Source organism: Petromyzon marinus, chromosome 40, assembly GCF_048934315.1.
Source record: "Petromyzon marinus isolate PM22_M1 ecotype Great Lakes invasive population chromosome 40, UKy_Petmar_22M1.pri1.0, whole genome shotgun sequence".
NCBI lineage: Eukaryota > Metazoa > Chordata > Hyperoartia > Petromyzontiformes > Petromyzontidae > Petromyzon > Petromyzon marinus.
This window is the reverse complement of record NC_133706.1, coordinates 2,033,209-2,056,690: the sequence shown is the minus strand read 5'-3', so window position 1 is coordinate 2,056,690 and position 23,482 is coordinate 2,033,209. Positions and strand designations below refer to the sequence as shown.

At 51.1% G+C, this 23,482-nt stretch overlaps 1 protein-coding gene across 5 annotated transcripts in view; it reads left to right on the top strand.

Annotated features, from left to right (window-relative positions):
- Positions 1-1,191: 1,191 nt before the first annotated feature.
- The window catches only part of LOC116950694 (transducin-like enhancer protein 4), a 54,961-nt gene continuing 32,670 nt past the window's right edge, over positions 1,192-23,482 (top strand). Inside the window, exons 1-6 of one of the 5 annotated variants that reach the window (XM_032968668.2) lie at positions 1,192-1,210; positions 2,667-2,892; positions 8,861-8,958; positions 16,806-16,869; positions 22,500-22,544; positions 23,416-23,478. In XM_032968668.2, coding sequence (XP_032824559.1) covers positions 2,869-2,892; positions 8,861-8,958; positions 16,806-16,869; positions 22,500-22,544; positions 23,416-23,478 — 294 coding nt within the window. In that variant the 5' untranslated portion in view covers positions 1,192-1,210; positions 2,667-2,868. Of the gene's footprint in view, positions 1,211-1,886; positions 1,980-2,666; positions 2,893-2,918; positions 4,759-8,860; positions 8,959-16,805; positions 16,870-16,901; positions 18,035-22,499; positions 22,545-23,415; positions 23,479-23,482 lie in introns of those variants that run through there. The other 4 variants (XM_032968667.2, XR_012946443.1, XM_032968665.2 and 1 more) reach the window with 4 other exon arrangements.

Below are 23,482 nucleotides of genomic sequence, written 5' to 3'. Positions count from 1 at the left end.
ACCACTAACTAGCCAACCACTAACTAGCCAACCAGTCAAGCAGCACCAACCGCACTGCAGCCGGCCGCACGATAGATCGGCAGCCCCCACCCCACTCGGGATGAGCATTCGAGAGGGGGGGGGCAATCACCACCAATTAGAGCGGCGCGGGCTCACGAGACAGAGCCGCCATCGCTGCCACGTTACTTTGATTGACGTGCTGAGGGGCGGGGCGCAGAGTGCCGGGGACTCAAACGCCGCTCGCCGATTGGCTGGTGCCTGTCGTGACATCACGTCCCCACGTGCACCGCTCAGCGCTGGAGAGCGGTGGGAGTTGTAGTTGGGGAGGTGTGGGGGGTCTGTGGTTAGGGGTGTGGTTAGGGGGTGGGGTGGTTTGGGGGGGGGTGATTGGGGGTGTAGTTAGGGTTGTTTGTGGGTGCATGTGGAGTTGGGGTTGTTTGTGGTTGGGGTGGTCATTGTGGATGTGGTTGGTGTGCTGATTGGGGATGTGGTTGGTGGTGTGGTTGGGGTGGTGATCGGGGGTGTGGTTGGGGTGATGATTGGGGGTGTGGTCGGAGTGGTGGTTGGGGTGATGATTGGGGGTGTGGTTGGGGTGGTGATTGGGGGTGTGGTCGGGGTGGTGATTGGGGTGTGGTTGGGGTGATGATTAGGGGTGTGGTTGGGGTGGTGATTGGGGTGTGGTTGGTGGTGTGGTTGAGGTGGTGATTGTTGATGTGGTTGGGGTGATGATTGGGGGTGTGGTTGAGGTGGTGATTGGGGTGTGGTTGGGGTGATGATTGGGGGTGTGGTTGGTGGTGTGGTTGGGGTGGTGATTGGGGTGTGGTTGGGGTGATGATTGGGGGTGTGGTTGGGGTGGTGATTGTGGATGTGGTTGGGGTGGTGATTGGGGTGTGGTTGGGGTGATGATTGGGGGTGTGGTTGGGGTGGTGATTGGGTGTGGTTGGGGTGATGATTGGGGGTGTGGTTGGGGTGGTGATTGGGGTGTGGTTGGGGGGGGGGGTGATTGTGGCTGGGGTCGTTGAAGGTTGCGGTGGTGATTGGGGGTGTGTATGATCGAGGAAGTGTGGTTGGTAGATACTTGAATTGTGTGATCGGAGCATGTGGTGGTGATTGGGGGTGTGTGTGATCGGGGGTTGGGGTGTGAAGTGGAATTCGTTGACTTGGGGTACAGTACGTAGCACGATACGTGCAGTGGCAGTGTGTCGTTCGGGTATGTGATAAGAGGTACTGTACACAGTATATAGTGGGGGAGCGGTGGTGCAATGGTTAGCGCACTGCGCTACGAACCAAGCGACACGACTTCGATTCCCGCTGATGGCCATCACCAGTGGCGATTATCCGAACCCAGTGACGGATCTCAAATGAGTAAACACGTGGCGCCGTGTGCAAACATCGCCACTTAGAGAGACAAAGGCGGCCGGGCGTGGTGCTGGCCTCGCAGCCCCTCGTGCGCAGCTCCCGCCGTCATAGGCGCTACTCGCTTGCCGAAACAGTCTTGTTAAGAATATACGGGGGATCTTTGTGTGACCCGTGGTGTGTATTTGAGGGGGTGTCGTTTGGGCGGCGGGGGGGGGGCGGCGGGGGGGGGGCGGCGGGGGGGGGGCGGCGGGGGGGGGGGCGGCGGGGGGGGGGCGGCGGGGGGGGGGGCGGCGGGGGGGGGGGGCGGCGGGGGGGGGGGGCGGCGGGGGGGGGGGCGGCGGGGGGGGGGGCGGCGGGGGGGGGGCGGGGGGGGGCGGCGGGGGGGGGGCGGGGGGGGGCGGCGGGGGGGGGCGGCGGGGGGGGGGCGGCGGGGGGGGGGCGGCGGGGGGGGGGCGGCGGGGGGGGGGCGGCGGGGGGGGGGCGGCGGAGGACCCCCCCCCCCCAGCCATCCCCACCCCGTACGCATCCCATTGGCCCGGGACTTGAATCCTCCTCTTGCCCACACCGCCCGGCGCGCGTGCTGCGTGCGAGGAGGAGTCTCGGCGAGCAGCACGCTGCCCGTGCGTGCGCGCGCGTGCTGCGAGTGTGTGTGTGTTTGTGTGTGCTGCGAGTGTGTGTGTGTGTTTGTGTGTGCTGCGAGTGTGTGTGTGTTTGTGTGTGCTGCGAGTGTGTGTGTGTTTGTGTGTGCTGCGAGTGTGTGTGTGTGTGTTTGTGTGTGCTGCGAGTGTGTGTGTTTGTGTGTGCTGCGAGTGTGTGTGTGTTTGTGTGTGCCGACCTTAATAGGTGCTCGCCAACAGCGCTTGCCCCCATCCAATCCTGCTGTAGGCTACACGGGGGGGGTCTTTGTCTTTGGTGTGTGCGTGGTCGGCAAGGAGAGCGGCAGAGGAGCCGATCGAGATCCCGCGGCGCGTTCCCCACACACCCAACCTCCTCCATCATCGTCTCTCCAGTAGACCTCCTCCATCATAATCTCAAGTAGACCTCCTCCTCCATCATCATCTCTCAAGTAGACCTCCATCATCATCATCTCTCAAGTAGACCTCCTCCATCATCATCATCTCTCTCCAGTAGACCTCGTCTCGTCGACTCGTCATCTCGAGCGCCGCGCCGTATCCGAAGGGGCCACGGCGCCCCACCGACTCCTTGTGTGAGCGCGCGCCAGTGACGGGCGGAGGACGACACGGCGAGGAGGACGACACGGAGAGGAGGAGGAGGGTGACTGACAGCGGTGGCTGGTTTCTTCACAGGCACGGACGGTGATGGCTGCTGCCGCCGCCACCACCGTGCGAAGTCGCTGAGGACGCCGCGGACTTTGTTGTTGGTCTCCGTCTGGAGTTTCTGTCTCCTGCTGAACAAAGCGGAGCTGTGTGAGCGGCGCGAGTACGTGGCGGCTGGAGGTGGAGGAGGAGGTGGTGGTGGTGGAGGAGTTGGAGGTGGAGGAAGTGGAGGATGTTCTCGCAGGGTCGACACCCTGTGAGTATCGCACCGGCACGCCGGGGTTTACCTAAGCTGGGGTCCAGATCACCGATTCATTCATTCACTCATTTATTCGCTCACACATTCAGTCATTCACATACTCAGTCGCCTACTAATTCACTCATTTACGTAGCCATGTACTCATTGTGTGCACTTATTCGCTCACACATTCAGTTATGCACGTACTCAGTCACGTACTAATTCACTCATTTACGTAGCCATGTACTCATTGTATGCACTCATTCATTCACTCATTCAGTCATTTACATACTCAGTCACGTACTAATTCACTCATTTACGTAGCCATGTTCTCATTGTATGCACTTATTCATTCACTCATTCAGTCATTCACATACTCAGTCACGTACTAATTCACTCACTCATTTACGTAGCCATGTACTCATTGTATGCACTCATTCATTCAGTCATTCACATACTCAGTCACGTACTAATTCACTCACTCATTTACGTTGCCATGTACTCATTGTATGCACTTATTAACGTAACTACTCGTTCACTCATTCATCCGCGCGAGGGTCGCCGCCACCCTTCCCGTGGAGCCAACCCGGGATGTGCTCCTCGGTCGACAACTCGGCCCAGCATCAAACATTACTCAGCCGTCTACTGTCTGAATGAAGTTCAACGCAATCGCGATTCCCAGATCTGGGTAAAGATCAAGTCGTGCCAGCACACCCAACGCAAACGGAATGCCATTTCACGGACTTTGCGGTTGACACCCGGGCATGTGGCGACCCTACTCCGCTACTCACGAGTCCACCTCCATCCCTTAATGAGCACGGTGGACTCAGCGGCCTTGTAAACGTTGCACCAACGTTGGTGCAACGTTGTTCCAACGGTTCCAAGCCCGTGCCAACGTTGGACCTAACGTCGCCGTGTCCGCCAGTTGTAGAGCTAATCGGAAAGTTACGAATTCAAATCCCGGTTGAGAGGATTGGCTCGGCCCCATCATCACCCCGTGCCCTTATAAATCTCACGTCCATCCTACAAAGTCCCATCATCACAAGGGAGACACACAAACAAATAGACAATTAATGTTTTGTTGCCCGTATTGAAACGGCTGTACGCCGTATAGACCTGAAGAATACGGGGTAAACCGCGTGGGTTCAGAGGTTTGATATTGCAGCGACGTGAACCGCCGTTGTCTCACGGGGAGACTCGCTCCTGCCATAGTGACGTGGATTTCCCACCACTGGCTCAGAGTTGTTAACAGGAGAGCACCAATGTCTCAGTGGCAGTACTCATTTGTGGAGGAAGTCGCCGCTGACTGAATGGCTTAATGAGCACTGCCTGAATTACAACTGCAAATGTGCACGGCGATCAATTTACAGATACCCCACCGATTTCCAACGACCTCAACAGGTGATTGAACGCTGTGAAAGTGGTGGCTCCAATTTCTCACGGAGGACGTTGCGCGCGTGTTGAGGTTGGCAGAGGCTCTGAGATAGCACGCTGTTTTTCTCGACAGTAATTTATCAAAATAGAAAACGTTGTACCCCGTGAGTGCAGAGCCGAGGATGGAATTTATTGAGGAAGAACAATGAACGGGAAGGGGAAGGGAGTAGAGGAATGGGGAACGAGAGGAAAAGGATGTTAAAGGAATTTAAAAACGGGACCAAGGAGCCAGGAGAGACGAGGATCGGAAGGAAGAGGCTGCATCCGCACGTCCGATTAGCACGGTGCGAAAAAAAGTTCAACATCAGGGCCTCGATGCTTCATGGAGCGTCGTCTGTTTTCACAGCGGGCGGCGGGGAGAGGGCAGGGATTGAGACTGGGAGTGGCCACACAAGTTGTCACGTGGTTCACAGGAGGCCTGCAGCTGATGTGGATACTGTGTTACCGTCTGTAAGTGGCTCGCCCTGTACGTACTGTAACATCACTTGTCAAAAAGTGTGAGTGACCGTTTGGGCAGTACTGTCTATGGTGACAAAATATTTGGTCCTGACCCTTTCCGGCATTGAAAGGCTAAAGCCAATCATTTTTCATATGTTTGGGCAGTATTTATTAGCGTTGTTTTGTGTTGGAATACTATGAAGTTGTCTAATGTTTGAGGCAGTTTAATAAAGGTGGTGGGTGTTTTAAAATGTATTCATTATCACATTCCCATCAGCCTCTTGCAAACAAAAGCGTATTCTCAGTGGACACTCAATCGGTCGGTGACCGAAGATCATGACATCCTGCCAGAGCTTTCGCTCAGAAGCGAGGAAGCCACGGCGTTGAGCTTCTGGCCTTCCGTGTTTGTGGTTTTGGAGCTGTTTGGTACCGCGCGTTGCTCTCGACAATGTCTCGAGTTGCGCTCCGCGACCCGGGGAAAGCGAGCGACAAAGCCACCTCGCCTGGTATGCAGGAGGTCGTGGGTTCGATCCTGACCCTGACGCCTGCTGTACATTAGGAGTCTGCATGTTTCTCTCTCTCTCCCCGTGGTTGCGTGGATTTTTCTCCGGATCCTCCGGGTTTTCCCAACACATTTAAAATCAACATCACCACGCGTTTAGAGCCTTTGGCTGCTACTTTACATTTACACGATAAGCCACTTCGTTAACATTTGTGATAGCCAGGTCGCTTCTGAAGAAGAGCTACATAGAGCCTTACCTGGTAAAATAAAAATAGATTCGTTTATTTCAGTTTGTACCGCACTACTGCTAACATCAGCGCAGTTTCGGTGCTCATTAATTTAATGATCGACATGAGCGGATGCTCCGTCATCCGGCGTCTCCGTTGCAAAATCGAAACGTTATTTTCCAGGCTCACGTGAACTTCGATGTGTCGGTGCTCACAGCATCTCGGCCACAGTGGTGGAAATTCCACGTTCATATGCCGGGGGGGGGGGGGGAGGCGATCGCGTCCGTCGGACAAACCGCTGTTGCCATAGAGGGTAAGGGCTCTCTCTCTGCGGGTTGAAGGACAGCCGCGTGATCAATGGATCGCGCTTGGTTGTGTGAATGGTGGATACGGGCTGGCGATTGGGGGGGGGGGGGGGGAGCCGCGGCGCTGGGCTGGATTTACCAGCGCTGGGGGCCGCGTTCGCCTGCAGTGCCGAATTAGCTCCATCTAATTTACATGCGGAGAGGCGGCTGGGAAATTTCTCGGAAAGGGTGATAGGGTAAGCAACTTGGGTGGCGCTGTGATTGGAACGCAACTCGAAAGGGTTAGAGGTGTAATCGGGGGGAGACGGAGGTATTTGCGATCGGTGGGATACGTGGTGTGGAGGGTGATTGGTGGGACACGTGGTGTGGTGGGTAATTGGTGGGACACGTGGTGTGGAGGGTGATTGGTGGGACACGTGGCGTGGAGGGGGATTGGTGGGACACGTGGTGTGGTGGGTAATTGGTGGGACACGTGGTGTGGATGGTGATTGGTGGGACACGTGGCGTGGAGGGGGATTGGTGGGACACGTGGCGTGGAGGGTTATTGGTGGGACACGTGGTGTGGAGGGTTATTGGTGGGACACGTGGTGTGGAGGGTGATTGGTGCGACACGTGGCGTGGAGGGGGATTGGTGGGACACGTGGTGTGGAGGGTTATTGGTGGGACACGTGGTGTGGTGGGTAATTGGTGGGACACGTGGTGTGGAGGGTGATTGGTGGGACACGTGGCGTGGAGGGGGATTGGTGAGACACGTGGTGTGGATGGTGATTGGTGGGACACGTGGCGTGGTGGGTAATTGGTGGGACACGTGGCATGCATGGTGAAGAAAGAGGGCAGGTTTTGTCGATACGGCAACGGAGTGGCACCCAGAGGTTGGTGACCATGGGAGACGACCTCAGAATCAGAGGTTTTTTTCCCGAGTGAAGCTAGTTGAGCTATATAGCTCTTATTTAAGGGTGAATTGGACAGCAGCAGCAGCAGAGTGTCACCCAAAGCCAGACAGACGGTGGTGATGATGAAACTGCGAAGAGCCGTCCTCCTGAGATCAGAGTGCCAACTTTGCAACATCAACGACAGGCTCTAGCAGCAAGAAGGAAGCAATGGCCAAGCTGTGTGATGGCATCGCCGGCAAGGCTCCGCGACGACCTCTTGACGTCTCGTTCACCGAGGCCGGAGAGCAACGCGGCACGACTCGAAATCCCCTCCGGGAACTCCCAAAGGCTGCTCGCGACTTTTCCATTCGCCAACGTCCGCTGTGAATGCGACCACCTACTTATTTCATGTTTGTTTACCTTCCGCTCTCTCCGGCCTTTTTTTACTGCTGCCTCTTCGTAGACTTCCCCCCCCCCTCCCAACACGACACCCCCCCCATCCACCCCCCCCAAACGGCCCCACGTGCTGAGTGAAGATTGACGGATGTCGTTGAACCCAAACTGAAGAAGACCGATCGTTAGGAAATCGATGTCGGTTTCCTGAAAGAAAGTCGAGACGGCGGGGGCTTGTTTAAGTCTGGCGCGCTCAGCCCTCGCTTCTTTCCGGTTTGATGTTTTCCTCACTCGGGGACTTGAGAAGTGCAAATATCGTCAGATTTCACCCTGGCCCGAGCGTTTAAGAGATTGTGGGGGGAGGGGGGAAGTTACAACGACGCATGCACCCACACACACACGCACTCGTCATGCAAAGACAAAGATCCCCCGGCCAGACCTTTAACAGACTGTTCGCGCAAGTGTCGTTAGCCAGAGCCTATGAAGTCAGGTCAATGTTATTTATTTTGCTTAAATACGTGGTGCTGTTCTGACACAAATCTGCCACAGAAAAGTGCCATTCAGGCCGCCAAGGGAAACGAGGCGGTGCAGCTGGCCAGCACCACACCCAGCCGCCTTTGTTTCCCCAGTGCTGATGTTTACACACCGTCACCAGGTATTCATGTAAGACCGAGTTGACCTATGGGAGGCCCACTGTTATTGGTCGTGAGCGGAAATCGAACTCGAGTCGCCGGGTTCACAATCTACTGCGCTGCCGCTCCCCGCACACGCTTGTACGGGCACACGCGTGCATGCATGCTCATTGAAAATCTTGAAATTCTCATTCAGGAAGGATGGGAAAAAAAACGCAAACTAAGTCCCTTCTTGACACCCGCACAATCGGGGTTTAATTCCCCTTTGTGCGTGTGCCCCGATGCCTGCGGCCGCGCTAAGCGAGAACACAATGGCCGGCTCACCAGGGGTCGTGAACTCACCCCCGAGCTCTCCGCGCTATTGCCCTGGAGGCTCGCACAACAAGAACAATTATTATTATTTGGTACGGCTGGTATTTGCGCCGTTCCTATAGCGCGAGGCTATCGTCACGGTGGCGCTGTTTGTTGTTTCACAGACGGGTGTAGCCATCCGCCAACAGCCTTCACGGTCGGGGAAACGATGATTCGGTACGTAGCTTGACCCAGTGAAGAAACTTGCGAGGTGGTTTTTCAAAAGTGCCGAATGTTGACCTTGACGTTGGCACACGAGGCCCACGCACGCGAGATCTCAAACCTCCACCGTGACGCAGACGGCTCGTGTTGTTTATTTTAAGTTAATGCGCACCGCAGCAATGACCAGAGTGGGCACTGGGTTCAAGCCGCGAACCTCTGCAACAGGTTGCAGACGCGCCACCACTCGGCAATGTCATCCCCGCCCCGGTCCCTCGGCTTCTTCTGTCGCCGTGAAGTGGACTGTCACCGGCCAGTGGCGTAGCGTGGTTAACGTTGAATGATTGAGGTATTTAATAACAGCGTTTGGATGCCATCGTGACAGGCAACCGGTGAAACGAAGACACAAATGTAGACCGGTTTCATCCTCATTCAGACTCATCACTACAGTGCAATGAATGATGGCCACGCGGTGGTCTAAACGACAGAATTGCCGCACGTTCAGTCCTTTTTGAGCTGGTGGTCTGGATAAGGCCGAGGGTTTTTACCATGCGCACTGCTGTACACCCGAGCGCGTCGTTAAATGTAATCTCGTTTGCTAGCCTCGATTGACTTTCACCGACGCGTCCAGGCAAGGTCTGACGCTGAGAGTTATCGTTGACGATCTCCGCAGGTGCCCCCGCAGAGCGCGCCCCCCTTCAAGGCGGCGATCAACGAGGCCTGCGACCGCATCAAAGAGGAGTTCCAGTTCCTGCAGGCGCAGTACCACAGGTGAGAGCCCACACCCAGGTGACCTGCCAGGGGCACCCCCACCAGGTACCGACCCATTGGCCCGATTCGTCTCGCTCGGGCGGTCGACCTGCGCAAGGCCCCTCCCATTGACCGGCCTGGCTTGAGCTGCTCGTACCACCCATGACTTGGTGTGGCCTCACAGCTCCAGGGTTTCGGAAATAAGGGGTGGGGAGAGGAGTGCTCGATGCGCCTAAGCCCCCCACCCCCCTTCACGCTGATGGCTTAGACCCATCTTGTAAGTTCTTACCCGTCAAGTCAGTAAATGTGACTGCAATGTTGAACACCAGTGGCGCTTATTCAACTTGGTTCCAGCGAGGGCGTCAACAGCCGTTGCTGGTATATGCGGGGTGAGCGCTTACTGTACGAGGTCGCGATAGATAAGGAGTTGGGGAATAAAGATTGGCATTTGTGCGGCACTTAAATACCCCCGGCTTCTAAAAGTGGCTATTAAATACAGTCAGCTCTTCTATGACGCGGTAGTTTGCATTCCCGAAGAATACGCGTTATGGAAAAATTGCGTTACATCCAATTCGCGTTATGAAAACAACACGCAGCGTTATAGCAGAACTGACTATCTCCATCATTCAATGCCCCAACTGTATTTTTTCTCTCGATTGATCCTCGGGGACCCCCAAGCATATGGCAGCTGTCCCTGTGTGGCAAAATGTGATGCAGCACTGGCTTCAATAGTGGGCATTGGTCGGTAAACTCGGGATTACAACCGAGTAATTTTCGGGATTTGATCATGTCCACCCTGATGCCGACGGCGTAGTAGTATTTACGGTTAATACGCCCATAGTATTAACCAAGGGTGGCCGTGCGCTTGAACCATGAACCTCCACGCTGCTGTCGCTCGCTCAGCTTGGCGCTCGGGGTCTTGGCGGGTTGGTGTTGACGGCACGGGTAGCGCGCGATGATCCACCGACTCGCCTCCCACACGCGTCTCACCGATTCCCCGCTCGGCTCTGACGGTGCCAAGTTGTCTCGCGGCTGTGCCATGGATTTTCATGTTTTTGTTTACCTGACGATTGTTTACATGATGATTGTTATTCTTAGTTTTTTCGGTAAAGTCACGTTGAAGAGAAACAACAAAATAACAAAATATATATAAAACAATAAAAAATTCTCACGACGTTTCGACCATAACTCAAACGGTCATCATCAGGTGTGTCGGTTTGCATAAATTTATTTTGAAAACGGCATATTTATTTATATATATAAAAATAACGTTTGCGTCACGCGCAACGATGGCAGTTTGCCAGGACTAGTCCATCTATTTTTTTGAAAAGAGGAGGGGGGAGACGAAATTTGTTTTTATGTATGCTGTCTGAAAGGCACTGTAAGCGTGAACAATCAATCAAGAACTGAAATGATTTATCAAATCTTTCCAATGATTGCTAAGATAGAATCCATCTTCTCGGTTGAAATTGTCTCTGTGCTTGTATATGTGGATAGCCTCATGAACGAATCTCTCATGGAAGCCAGATGGCTTACAAAGAACCTCCGTCTTGGAAAAGTCAATGGCATGTGAGCCTACTGAATTAGAACAATGATCTGCTACGGCCGAGGTGTTGGTCCTACCGTGTTTAAGGTCTGCTTTATGTTCACGAATGCGGTCCGAGATATGGCGTTTGGTTTCTCCAATGTAACTACTACCACAGAGGCAACTTAGTTTGTAGACACCAGGGTATTGTATGTCCGGAATCACATCTTTTACAGACGGAACCAGATCACGGATTTTATGTAATGTGTTGAAACGGACCTGGATCTTGTGTTTATTCAAGATTTTGGAGATCTTTTTTGTGATCCCAGCAATGTAGGGTAAAGTGATGGTTTTGAAAGGCTCCTCAAGAGGGTTCTTCTTCATGGTTTGAGTGATAGCTTTGCGGATTGTATAGTCGGAGTAACCATTAGCCCTAAGAGCTTGGTGTACGTGCTTGAGTTCACTGCTTATGTGTTCCTGGTCGGATATGCATTGGGCTCTATGATACAGAGTCTTGATGAGAGAATTCTTCTGTGATGGATGGTGGTGGGAATCCGGTTTCAGATAAGCATCCGTATGGGTAGCTTTCCTGTAGACAGAGTGGCTCATTGAACCATCAGGTCTCTTTTTAATTAGGACATCCAAAAAAAGGTATCTTGCCATCTAAAAAAAAAAAAAAACGCTAAGATGCCAGCTAGCAACCTCAGCAAAGATGAGCGTTTTGAATTATATAAATTAAAAAAGAGGAATGATATTGTAGTTCTCTCAGCTGACAAAGGCAATGCTACTGTTATCATGGATAAAATAGAATACAACAACAAAATTAAAGAATTACTCGACGATGGTAGTTATACAAAAATAAAAAGAGATCCCACCAACAGCCTCGTCACACAAACCAACAAAATAATTTCTGATTCAACCGCATTAATTGATCAATCTAAACAGTTTTCGTTGAAACCTTCTGCTGCCAGGCCACCAAGATTATACGGCTTACCAAAAATACATAAAGTTGATACACCTCTTCGTCCCATAGTCTCTACTATCAGCTCCCCCACCTACAAACTAGCTCGTTTTTTGTCTGAAATCCTGCGTCCTTTCACTGGAAAGACCACCTCTGCGGTACAAAATTCTACTCACCTGGTATCAACAATCAAGGGTATTTCCCTGTCCCCAGACGACCTGCTTGTCAGTTTTGATGTAGTTTCCTTATTCACCAAGGTTCCTGTACCTGACACCATTGCAATCATTGAAGACTTGGTTCATCAAGGACTAAACGCTGAGGTACCCCCCCTGGTGAGACACTGTTTAACCAATACATACTTCACTTGGAATGGAACTTTCTACAAACAAACTGAGGGCACCCCAATGGGCTCCCCCCTTTCTCCAGTTATAGCTAACATTTTCATGGAGAAATTTGAGACTGACGCCATCCAGACTGCCACTCTGCGCCCAACCTTATGGAAGAGGTACGTGGATGACACTTTTGTCATCTGGCCACATGGCCGGCCTGCTCTAGACAAATTCTTCGACCACATCAATTCCATACACCCAGCCATCAGATTTACCATGGAAGTCGAAATAGATGGCAAGATACCTTTTTTGGATGTCCTAATTAAAAAGAGACCTGATGGTTCAATGAGCCACTCTGTCTACAGGAAAGCTACCCATACGGATGCTTATCTGAAACCGGATTCCCACCACCATCCATCACAGAAGAATTCTCTCATCAAGACTCTGTATCATAGAGCCCAATGCATATCCGACCAGGAACACATAAGCAGTGAACTCAAGCACGTACACCAAGCTCGTAGGGCTAATGGTTACTCCGACTATACAATCCGCAAAGCTATCACTCAAACCATGAAGAAGAACCCTCTTGAGGAGCCTTTCAAAACCATCACTTTACCCTACATTGCTGGGATCACAAAAAAGATCTCCAAAATCTTGAATAAACACAAGATCCAGGTCCGTTTCAACACATTACATAAAATCCGTGATCTGGTTCCGTCTGTAAAAGATGTGATTCCGGACATACAATACCCTGGTGTCTACAAACTAAGTTGCCTCTGTGGTAGTAGTTACATTGGAGAAACCAAACGCCATATCTCGGACCGCATTCGTGAACATAAAGCAGACCTTAAACACGGTAGGACCAACACCTCGGCCGTAGCAGATCATTGTTCTAATTCAGTAGGCTCACATGCCATTGACTTTTCCAAGACGGAGGTTCTTTGTAAGCCATCTGGCTTCCATGAGAGATTCGTTCATGAGGCTATCCACATATACAAGCACAGAGACAATTTCAACCGAGAAGATGGATTCTATCTTAGCAATCATTGGAAAGATTTGATAAATCATTTCAGTTCTTGATTGATTGTTCACGCTTACAGTGCCTTTCAGACAGCATACATAAAAACAAATTTCGTCTCCCCCCTCCTCTTTTCAAAAAAATAGATGGACTAGTCCTGGCAAACTGCCATCGTTGCGCGTGACGCAAACGTTATTTTTATATATATAAATAAATATGCCGTTTTCAAAATAAATTTATGCAAACCGACACACCTGATGATGACCGTTTGAGTTATGGTCGAAACGTCGTGAGAATTTTTTATTGTTTTATATATATTTTGTTATTTTGTTGTTTCTCTTCAACGTGACTTTACCGAAAAAACTAAGAATATGAATTATTGCAGTCACGAAAGCTTTAAATCAAAATGATGATTGTTGTTTACCTGACAATTGTTTACTTGACAATCGTTTACTTGACGATTGTTGTTTACCTGACGATTGTTGTTTACTTTACAATTGTTTACCTGACAATTGTTTACTTGACTACTTGACAATTATTGTTTACTTGACAATTGTTATTTACCCGACAATTGTCTACTTGACGATTGTTTACCTGCCGATTGTTGTTTTTCTGACGATTGTTTACCTGACCAATTATTATAATGTGGTTTTCCCCTTTTTTTCTGGCAACAAAACTGAAACCTTTTTACGAGGAATCATGTCTGCATTAACCACAATACTTGTGGTCAAAATGCAAACAAAAACATACTCTGATAATATATGCATTGTCCTTGAAACTGATTGGTCCACACCAGAGACGGCTTTCTTTTGAGCCTCGTCTCAATTGGTGCTAGACCAGAGGACGCCAACAGGCGTAGAGCACAAAGACAATGCCACTATCAGAGTAATGCGAGCTTGGGGTTACCCCTCTCTGCTTGTGTGTGTGTCTGTCTATGTGTCTCCGTGTATGTGTTTTGTCTCTCAAATTTAGCTTTGGAAGAACGCAATCAACCAGGTAGGGTGTTGACTGTTATGTTAGCCGACTCTCTGTGTTGTATTGCATTATATTTCTAAGTTTACTATGTTGTCTACCTGATGACGATTGCTTGTGTTGCAATCGAAATGTCGTATTCTGTTATTTAATTTATTTTATGTCTACGTGACTTTACCGAAAGAACCAAAGAGTAACTATCCAAGGGTTAAATTTTGATTTAAAGCTTTCGTGACTGCAGTAATTCATATTCTTAGTTTTTTCGGTAAAGTCACGTTGAAGAGAAACAACAAAATAACAAAATATATATAAAACAATAAAAAATTCTCATGACGTTTCGACCATAACTCAAACGGTCATCATCAGATGATGACCGTTATCATCATCAGATGATGACCGTTTGAGTTATGGTCGAAACGTCGTGAGAATTTTTTATTGTTTTATATATATTTTGTTATTTTGTTGTTTCTCTTCAACGTGACTTTACCGAAAAAACTAAGAATATATCCAAGGGTTGTCTAATTATTATTATTATTTAATTTCGCGTGGGGATATTCACTAAGTGGTGGATATTAGCCCCCTATTGGTACACAATTTCGTTTTCTCGAAAAGCCTATTGCATCACAGTTAAACGTTTCTGTGCCTCAGTTATTTGTTTTTTCCTCTGGGATGTGTTGGATTTCCTTCTCAGCTTCTTGGGGTTGACTTCATTTTATTGGGTTTCCTTCCCAGTTTCTTGGGATTTCCCTATAAGTTATTTGGGTTTCCCTCAATATTTTGGGTTTCCCTCTCGGTTGATTTGGGTTCCTTCGGGTTCTTATGTTTCCTTCCCAGTTTCTAGAGGTTCCCTCTCGGTTTGTTGGTTTTCCTTTCTGGTTTGTTGGATTTCTACCTCAGTTTATTGGGATTTTTCCCAAGGGTTTCCGTCGGAGTCTCACTGTTTTTGAACCCTGACTGGTTGTTGATGCGTACGATATCCGAGCGGGAGTTGCCCGAGACATATATTCTCAGCCGGGGAGATGGCATTAGCGCGGCCTCGCCAGAATTCGCATGCACAGAATAATCCCAAATTCAAATATGTCACGCGCTAATAATTAATATTTATCGGCATTATTAAAAGGTAAATTGCGGCTGTGTTTGCAATTGTTTTGTTCGTGCCTTACTTAAGAAAGTCTCATTATTCGTCATGTTACAGCGAACATTTTAATGGCAGTTGGGGTTAATTTTCTAAAATAACAATGGGCAGACACCTACTACTTTCCTGGCAGTGTGAGTTATAACAATCTCGAGAACATTTCCACTACTACAAGTGTCAGAGCAAATAGCGGAGACGGAGGGCTGGATCGTTGGCTTCCTAGTGCGTGGGCAATCGCGGCATACATTTTTTTTATTTTACCAGGTAAGGCCCCCACTGAGCATTTGAGCTCTTTTTTCAGAAGCAAACCTGGCCACAAATGATAGCTCAACGAAGTGCCTTATCACGTGGAAATGTATCACGGCCAAATGCCCTAACCGCTTATTAATTCTAAATGTGGAGAGGAAACGCAAAGAAAAGTCCACGCTATCACAGGGAGAACCTGAAAACTCTAAATATACAGCAGGCGTCAGGGTTGGGATTGAACTCGTGACCTCCTGTATACAAGGCGAGGTAGTTAACATCTCCGAGCCGCCGTGGTGCCTCCACATACGACGTTACCCAGGGGGTGCATCGTACATGGACGTCTAATCATTGATCCACTGCTGGATGAGGACCTTGCCACACCTTGCGGTCATGGGGTTTGTTTAGCCATACCTCACCCACGCCTTGTCAGTGCGGGTTGGTGAAGGGGTGTAGGGTGTCCTGGACCGGTTCAGAAGTCACACGCCGCTGGCAGAGATGAAGTGAAAAGTTTTTTCATTTGTGAATGCTGAATTACATTTGTTGTTAGCCTTGTAAAAATAAATTTTATTTTTCTTTTACTTTGTTTTCCTTTTGAAAATATTACTGGGGGCCTCACAGTACCTGTAGCCCAGGGGACTACAAAATCTTAATCCTGCCCTGGCCGCTGGTGTTCGCCGAGGCCAGCATTCGAACTCGGACCGCTGGGGTTCGTGGTGTAAGGCGCTGACCACTGCGCCACCGTGCTGGCCCAGGGGAGGCGCGGTACGTGGGTGAACTTTTCGGTGAGCACAGTGTCCGTGTGAGGCGGCCTCACTAGCCGTGTCAGCATGGCACCGACCATATCACCATGTGTTATTTATTTTTTAATACATTAAAGAGTACGAGATGAGCGAGTGGCTCCAATTCATAAAATGCTGAGCCGGCACCGCTGAGACAATGGGTTCGAGTCCAGGTCTAAGCCTGTGATTACACCGGATTTTGTGGAGTGAGTTGATGGCCCTCAACCCCAAAAGAAAACCATCATCCTAAATTAGTTTTTTCAATTTCTTGGACAAAATTACAAGTTCTGAAAAAATATATAGGTTTGACTGCCATTCAAGAGGTGAGGAATGTCGATAAGAGGTCACCTGATGGGTTCTCAGAAGTAGTTCTGTGATATCTACTTTTTTCGGCCATTCTCAAGTGTTCAGTATGGACGCTTTTCTTCATGTAATTGCACCACGAGCAGCATAGTTTCCGATAATACCAGGGAAAATACACAAACCCGGGGGTTGTGGTGGGAGTGGGAGCACAAAATAAACAAAGCATAAAGTACAAAGCTTCGCGTGCACTGCTGCAGGTGACGGTCGGAGGTGAAACACCGTCCTGTGCGCCTTGTGCGGCCCTGTGCCACCCTGTTCCACCCTGTGGGGTCGGTCATGCTCAGGCGCTGCCGCGGCTCCACCCGTTTAAGATTCTCGGCACAGCCACGTGCCAGAGACGCATGGGCAGGACGGCACGTAATCACTTAATTTTAATTAAAGGCGCGGCGGGCGCGGTGACGCTCGCATGGCGGAGGGTGCTAATCGATGCTGGTGGCCTCGGTGATTGTATGTGTGGGGGGGGTTCCTCTCTGTCTTGCACCCCCCTCCACCCCCCCTCCCGACCCACCCCCACCCCTGCCGTCCGCCTCCTTCCTGCAGTCTCAAGCTCGAATGCGAGAAGCTCAGCAATGAGAAGACGGAGATTCAGAGGCACTACGTGATGGTGAGAGCGTCGATCCACACGACCCCGCGTGGCGTCTACCCAACGGTGAACCCTTACGTGAGGCTCGTCATCGCCGCCGCCACGCCTAACGCGCTGCTCTGCGGATGGCGACCGATTACAAACGCGTTGGGCCATGCGTGGGCGTTCGGGGTTGCGGCGGGGGGGGGGACCCTACGGACCGCGGGCCACATCTGGCCTGTGACTTCGTCTCACGTGGCCCACAAATTTATTTCACGTGGGCCCCAAAATTTATTTTCAAATGGACTGCAAATTCATTTCATATGGACTACAAATCCTTTAACGCAGACCGCAAATGAATTTCACGCGGATCGCGAATTTCTTTCACGTGGCCCGCAGCCACGTGAGGCCATCCAATTTGAAACGGCCCGTGAATTATATTTATCCATCACCACAAGCATCTTCGCCGCACTAATCGGGGCACTGGTGGGGAATATTTGTGGACATGTTGACAGCGCTGCATTTGTAATTTTAGAGCTGCGCTCAGTCAGCTCTCATGTTGTGGTGCACTCACGGTGAATGCATGCGAATCCTCACCTGGTTTAAACTTTTGTGTCAACTAATATGCGTATGTGTGTTGAACTTCTTTCGCACCTTACGTAGCCAACCATGCTAATCGGAGGTGCGGGGGGGGGGGAGAACAACAAACTAAAATCAGTTCTAAAGAAATTAGTTTTCAATCTAGATGATTTAAAAGTGCATAGCTCCCAGTTACTTCATAATATCTGAAGGAAGAGTGTTCCAGACGTGATGCAATGACCGACTTTGTGTGGCTCACCATTGGTTTTAAAATATCATATTCGGCCGCCTCAGTAAAGTGAAGGTTCACAACCCCTGGTTTAATAGGACACTGTTGTCACAGCGGAGTAAACGAACCCTTGGGTTGAAATGCGATTAAAGTAAAATATATATCAAGAAGTAGTAGTAGTGCTCAATACTTTACCAGGAGATGAAATGACAGGCCCATTCTCTGCAACGTCGATGTTTTGTCTTTGTTGTTGTTGTTGCTGCTGCTGCACCACGGATCTCCCACGAATCACAGCCGGGCAACCGGTTAAATGGGATCGTCACCCGCGTAACAAGTCAACATCAACTTAAACACTCAGGCCCATGACACGCCGCCCCCTTTTTTCAAGGGCGACGTGAGGTTTGTGAGCTGCTCTCTGCTTTATTTCCATCTCCACCAAACCCCCCCACACCCGACATAACAAAAAAAGACTGCGTGGCAGCGCCTCTATTGGTATCAAATCGATCGTTGTTGTTTGTACCCCAGGAAGGCTGGCCGTGCGTATCTTGAACAGCGTCGCCGTTATCCCGTAAATTTTACTCGGATTTGCAACGGGTCGCGGTCGGTTCTCGCCGTTTGCCTTTTGAAGTGTTTGTCGAGGGTTGACCCGAGGGGCACTTTGAAGGCGTCTGCGAGTGTTTGCTGGGGCGGGTTGACTCGAGATGACGCTCCGTTAAGCGTGTGTGCTCAGGCGGCTCCGTTCGCCTTCAAACACGCCGGCGCCGCTGCCACCGCCGCCGCGGTCTCCATGCCGTCGACGTCAACCCCCCCCAAATTGTTGCGCTTCCGGCTCCCGCCGTCACAGTAGGGTCGCATGAAGAAGCGATTCTAAACCCCGCCGCCACCGCCACGCACGCGTTCGACATCCAGCCGCGATCGGCGTCGCATTCTGCCAGGATGCAGAGAGATTGGGCGCCGCAATGGCGAGATGTTGACTACCTCGCCTGGTATGCAGGAGGTCGTGGGTCTCTTTACCCAGTGAGATGTTGACTACCTCGCCTGGTATGCAGGAGGTCGTGGGTCTCTTTACCCAGTGAGATGTTGACTACCTCGCCTGGTATGCAGGAGGTCGTGGGTCTCTTTACCCAATGAGATGTTGACTACCTCGCCTGGTATGCAGGAGGTCGTGGGTCTCTTTACCCAGTGAGATGTTGACTACCTCGCCTGGTATGCAGGAGGTCGTGGGTCTCTTTACCCAGTGAGATGTTGACTACCTCGCCAGATATGCAGGAGGTCGTGGGTCTCTTTACCCAATGAGATGTTGACTACCTCGCCTGGTATGCAGGAGGTCGTGGGTCTCTTTACCCAGTGAGATGTTGACTACCTCGCCAGATATGCAGGAGGTCGTGGGTATCTTTACCCAATGAGATGTTGACTACATTCGCCTGGTATGCAGGAGGTCGTGGGTCTCTTTACCCAGTGAGATGTTGACTACCTCGCCTGGTATGCAGGAGGTCGTGGGTCTCTTTACCCAATGAGATGTTGACTACCTCGCCTGGTATGCAGGAGGTCGTGGGTCTCTTTACCCAGTGAGATGTTGACTACCTCGCCAGATATGCAGGAGGTCGTGGGTCTCTTTACCCAATGAGTTGTTGACTACATTCGCCTGGTATGCAGGAGGTTGTGGGTCTCTTTACCCAGTGAGATGTTGACTACCTCGCCTGGTATGCAGGAGGTCGTGGGTCTCTTTACCCAGTGAGATGTTGACTACCTCGCCTAGTGTGCAGGAGGTCGTGGGTCTCTTTACCCAGTGAGATGTTGACTACATTCGCCTGGTATGCAGGAGGTCGTGGGTCTCTTTACCCAGTGAGATGTTGACTACCTCGCCTAGTGTGCAGGAGGTCGTGGGTCTCTTTACCCAGTGAGATGTTGACTACCTCGCCTGGTATGCAGGAGGTCGTGGGTCTCTTTACCCAGTGAGATGTTGACTACATTCGCCTGGTATGCAGGAGATCGTGGGTCTCTTTATCCAGTGAGATGTTGACTACCTCGCCTAGTATGCAGGAGGTCGTGGGTCTCTTTACCCAGTGAGATGTTGACTACATTCGCCTAGTGTGCAGGAGGTCGTGTGTTCGATCCTGACCCTGACGCCTGCTGCTGTATATTTGGAGTTTGCGTGTCTCTCTCCTCGTGGTCGCGTGGATTTTTCTCCGGGTCTTCCGGTTTATCCCTCCACATTTAGAATCAACGTCACGCGTTTAGAGTATTTGGCTGCTATACATTTCCACGCGATAAGCCACTTCGTCGAGCTATCATTTGTGATAGCCAGGTTTGCTTGCTTCTGAAAAGGAGCTATTCAGCTCAGTGGGCCTTACCTGGTAAAATAAAAAACATTGTTTGGTTTATAGTTTAGATTGGCGGCGCTCGGAGAGTCGGTTTAACGTGAGTTCAAGAGACCGCAGAGCCACGTGCTGAGCGGGCGCCATCGCCCAGCCCTGCACATTCTCGTTTTATTTTTTTACTTTCCCCCCCCCGACCCCCCCCCCCCTCAAATGAAATCCCGATTGAACCGTCGCCATCACGTGACGAGACATAAGCATCCTTTCGGATTTCTCGATGAGCGGTAGCAACCCTTTGTGTTGGAGAACAGCTCGCATGTATTTCCCGAAGCTGGCGTGCAACTTGGAGGAGCCTAGTTCAGGAAATGTAAACACTTGGCTGCAGGGCTCTTGTCGTGTGTTCATGTGAGCTTACAGCAGCGTAGGACACACAAAGCCACGGCCACAATAGTTGGTTCTGGTGCTTATATAGTTCTTATGTTATTTTATTACTGGAAGCAAGCCAAAGGCGTCGTAATTCTGAAACGCAGAAAGCCGCAAGACTTGCACTCCAGCTACAGGGTCACAAGATCCCTCTTGCCCTTTACCTCCAAGCTGCTGCAACTGCCTCCCGAACAAGCCAGATTTCCAATTGGCCATAGCTGCTGCGAACAGATGGCTGCCTTCGCCACCCTCAGAAACTGGTTTCCTGCGTCACAAACAGAAGGTTGGCAACAGCAGCGATTGCCCTCTGCTGCCTTCGACTCCGTTTGATCGTCGTGGCCTACTGCTGAAGTTGTCAAAAAATCACCAGGTGCCGTTTCTACCGTACGCCTAATCGGCACGATGCGCATCAACCCATTATGTTCAGTCGCAGGCCAAGTCCTCGCGTGTTCACACAACGCGACACTTTTCAGGAACGCAAAGAGGACTGACTGTACACCTCACGGTCCCCCTGCTGGCATCGTGCTGCTGTCACCATCCTAGAATCTCAACCCAGATCTGGAAGAAGGCTGGCGAACAATGCGGAGGTCCAGAATAAACACCTACTCATTCGATATCCAAACATCGCACTTCCGGGCTTTGACATTTCTGCTCGAAGACTCCAGTGATGGAACCATCAACCGCATCAGAACACCAACAGGTCGCTGCCCACATCCGCTTCATAAATAAAATGCTAAAATAAAGACCAGCCACAGTGGTTACTTTAACCGTACAACCCAAACTGTGGACCGTACAGTAAATCACTGTAGTCTACACTCCTTAAACGGAGGAGGAATGGCAAAACTGCACGAACTCTCCCTAAGCTCTCTCGTGGCCAGCATACCTTGACATTGGCATTCAGCTCCTGACCATTTGTAGCTTTTGACACTAATCAAGGATAGCTTAGCCCTGACCCTGTGGGTCGTCACCCGCCGTTAGAATAGACCTTGAGCCGGAGATGTATCAGCGGAGTGGCAGCCGCAGCGCCACTCCGCTGCTGCTACCCCTTATGAACCATTCCCTTTTATTCACAAAGGCAAAATAAACAAATAATTAAATAAACAATTTTTTTTTATATATATATACACTCTGGTGTCGGTTGTGCAGTATACGTCTCAAAATGCTGAGCAATTGCAATTCGCATTTTGATGAAAAAAAGGTATTGACAGCTCCAGAGTGAAACAACAAGATGAGCGAGGTGTAGGGTACGGGCGGTAAATGCGACACGGCACGATTTGACCAAACCGTTCACCACCACGTGAAATAAAATTACGTGATTTATTTCATGAGGCCTTGGCAATGGCAACCCCTCAGAATGAACCGCCACGATGAAAATGCGCTCAAATGATGATTATTATTATTTAGTTTTTTTTATCTTCAAAAAGTTAAGTGCGGTGGCATTGTGATGGTACTGATGGGCCGCCCGGGTTACAGCCGGTGGGCGAAACCAGCTTCGCGCCAACTCCTCCCAGCCGGTTAAATAGCGAGACGCTCAATCGCCGATTTGCTTCAATGTCCTCTGTGGGGGTGTGTGCTCTCTGCGCTCCCTTTGACTTGCGTCCGGTTTTTTTCGGCACTGATTTCTGCTGCCAAAGCAGGAAGGGAGAGTGAGGCCCGTGTCGGGAGACGAGCGAGCAAGCGATCGTCGCAAACAGGACATGGGTCTGGGGTGAGCCCAGGGGGCCCAGGCCGTGGCGGCCACCTGGCCGCCACCCCCCCTTGTGTGCCGAACGCGCGCGTGTGTGCGAGTGTGCGAGTGTGCGAGTGTGTGTGAGGAGGGTTCGTGCGTTGCGCTATGAACCCAGTGACCCGGGTTCCCGCTCATGGCCAACGCCGGTGACGGTTATCTGGACTGGTCCTGGGCCTCCCCTAGGTCCACTCGGCCTCAATTGAGTACCTGGTGCGGTGTATAGTAAACCTCGCCACTGGGGAGACAAACACAGCCGGGAGTGGTGCTGGCCACCCACCCCCTCGTGTGCAGTGCCGGCCTTCATAGGTGCTACTCGCTAACAGCACTTGCTCCTACAGTCTGTTAAGGCTACACTGGGTATCTTTGTCTTTGTGTGTGTGTTTTTTTTCGGTAGTACTACGAGATGTCCTACGGCCTCAACATCGAAATGCACAAGCAGGTGAGTGGGGCTGGGGACTGTGGGGGTGGCTGTGGGGATGGGTGGCGGTGTCTCCCAGCTAAGAGGGGTTAGTGGGTCCCCTCAGGTTTGTTTCGGGCAGTAGGGTTTATCCTCGGTTTTCATTAACATTTCGGGCACAGGAAGACACGCGATTGGTCAAATATAGTTTCCGCGATCGTCTTGTGTGGGTTATACAAAAAAAAGGCATTTATAGGGTTAGGTGGCAAGGCACTAGTATAGCGACGAGTGGTCAAGTGGGGCGGTGGAGTGATATTTCAGAGTGATCTCTCACTCTTAAGTGCTACGCCCCTCGCTGGCGCTCGCAGACTCAGTCCTTGGCTCCACACTGGCGCACATTACGGACCCCGGTGTGCGGAGGTTTAGGGTTATTTTTTTTTCTCCCGTCGCACCGCATCCTCGTTGGGACGCGCGGCGCGTCCCCGACGTTTCGGTCCGGAGCACTGCTGCCGACAATTTCTCCGTGAACCGATTAGATCCGAGCCAATTTTTTTTTAAACCCTATTCATCGCCTGCAAGACGCCTCCAGAGCACGGAGCGGAATTTGGCGAGCCGTCGTCGCTTCGCAACGCGCGCGGTGATGACCCCGACGGCACGGCAGCGGTGGTGGCGAGCCATCCCCGAGGGACGTCTTCACGAGTGGAGAGCGGGCGGGGGGCTTTGCTTGCCACGGCACGGGTCACGCCAACCTCATTACTTCCCTGAGTCACGGCATCATCATCATCATCCTCCTTCTGCTGGTTAAACAAACGAACCCCCCCCCCCCCGCCGGCCTTCCCCCGGCAGCCGTGTGTCGCCTCGCGTGAGTGGGGATTGGCACTCACTCCAGGCTCGCCTCCTCCGTCTCTTTCAGATGGAGATCGTGAAAAGGCTCAACGCGATATGTGCGCAGATAATGCCGTTCCTCGCTCCAGAAGTAA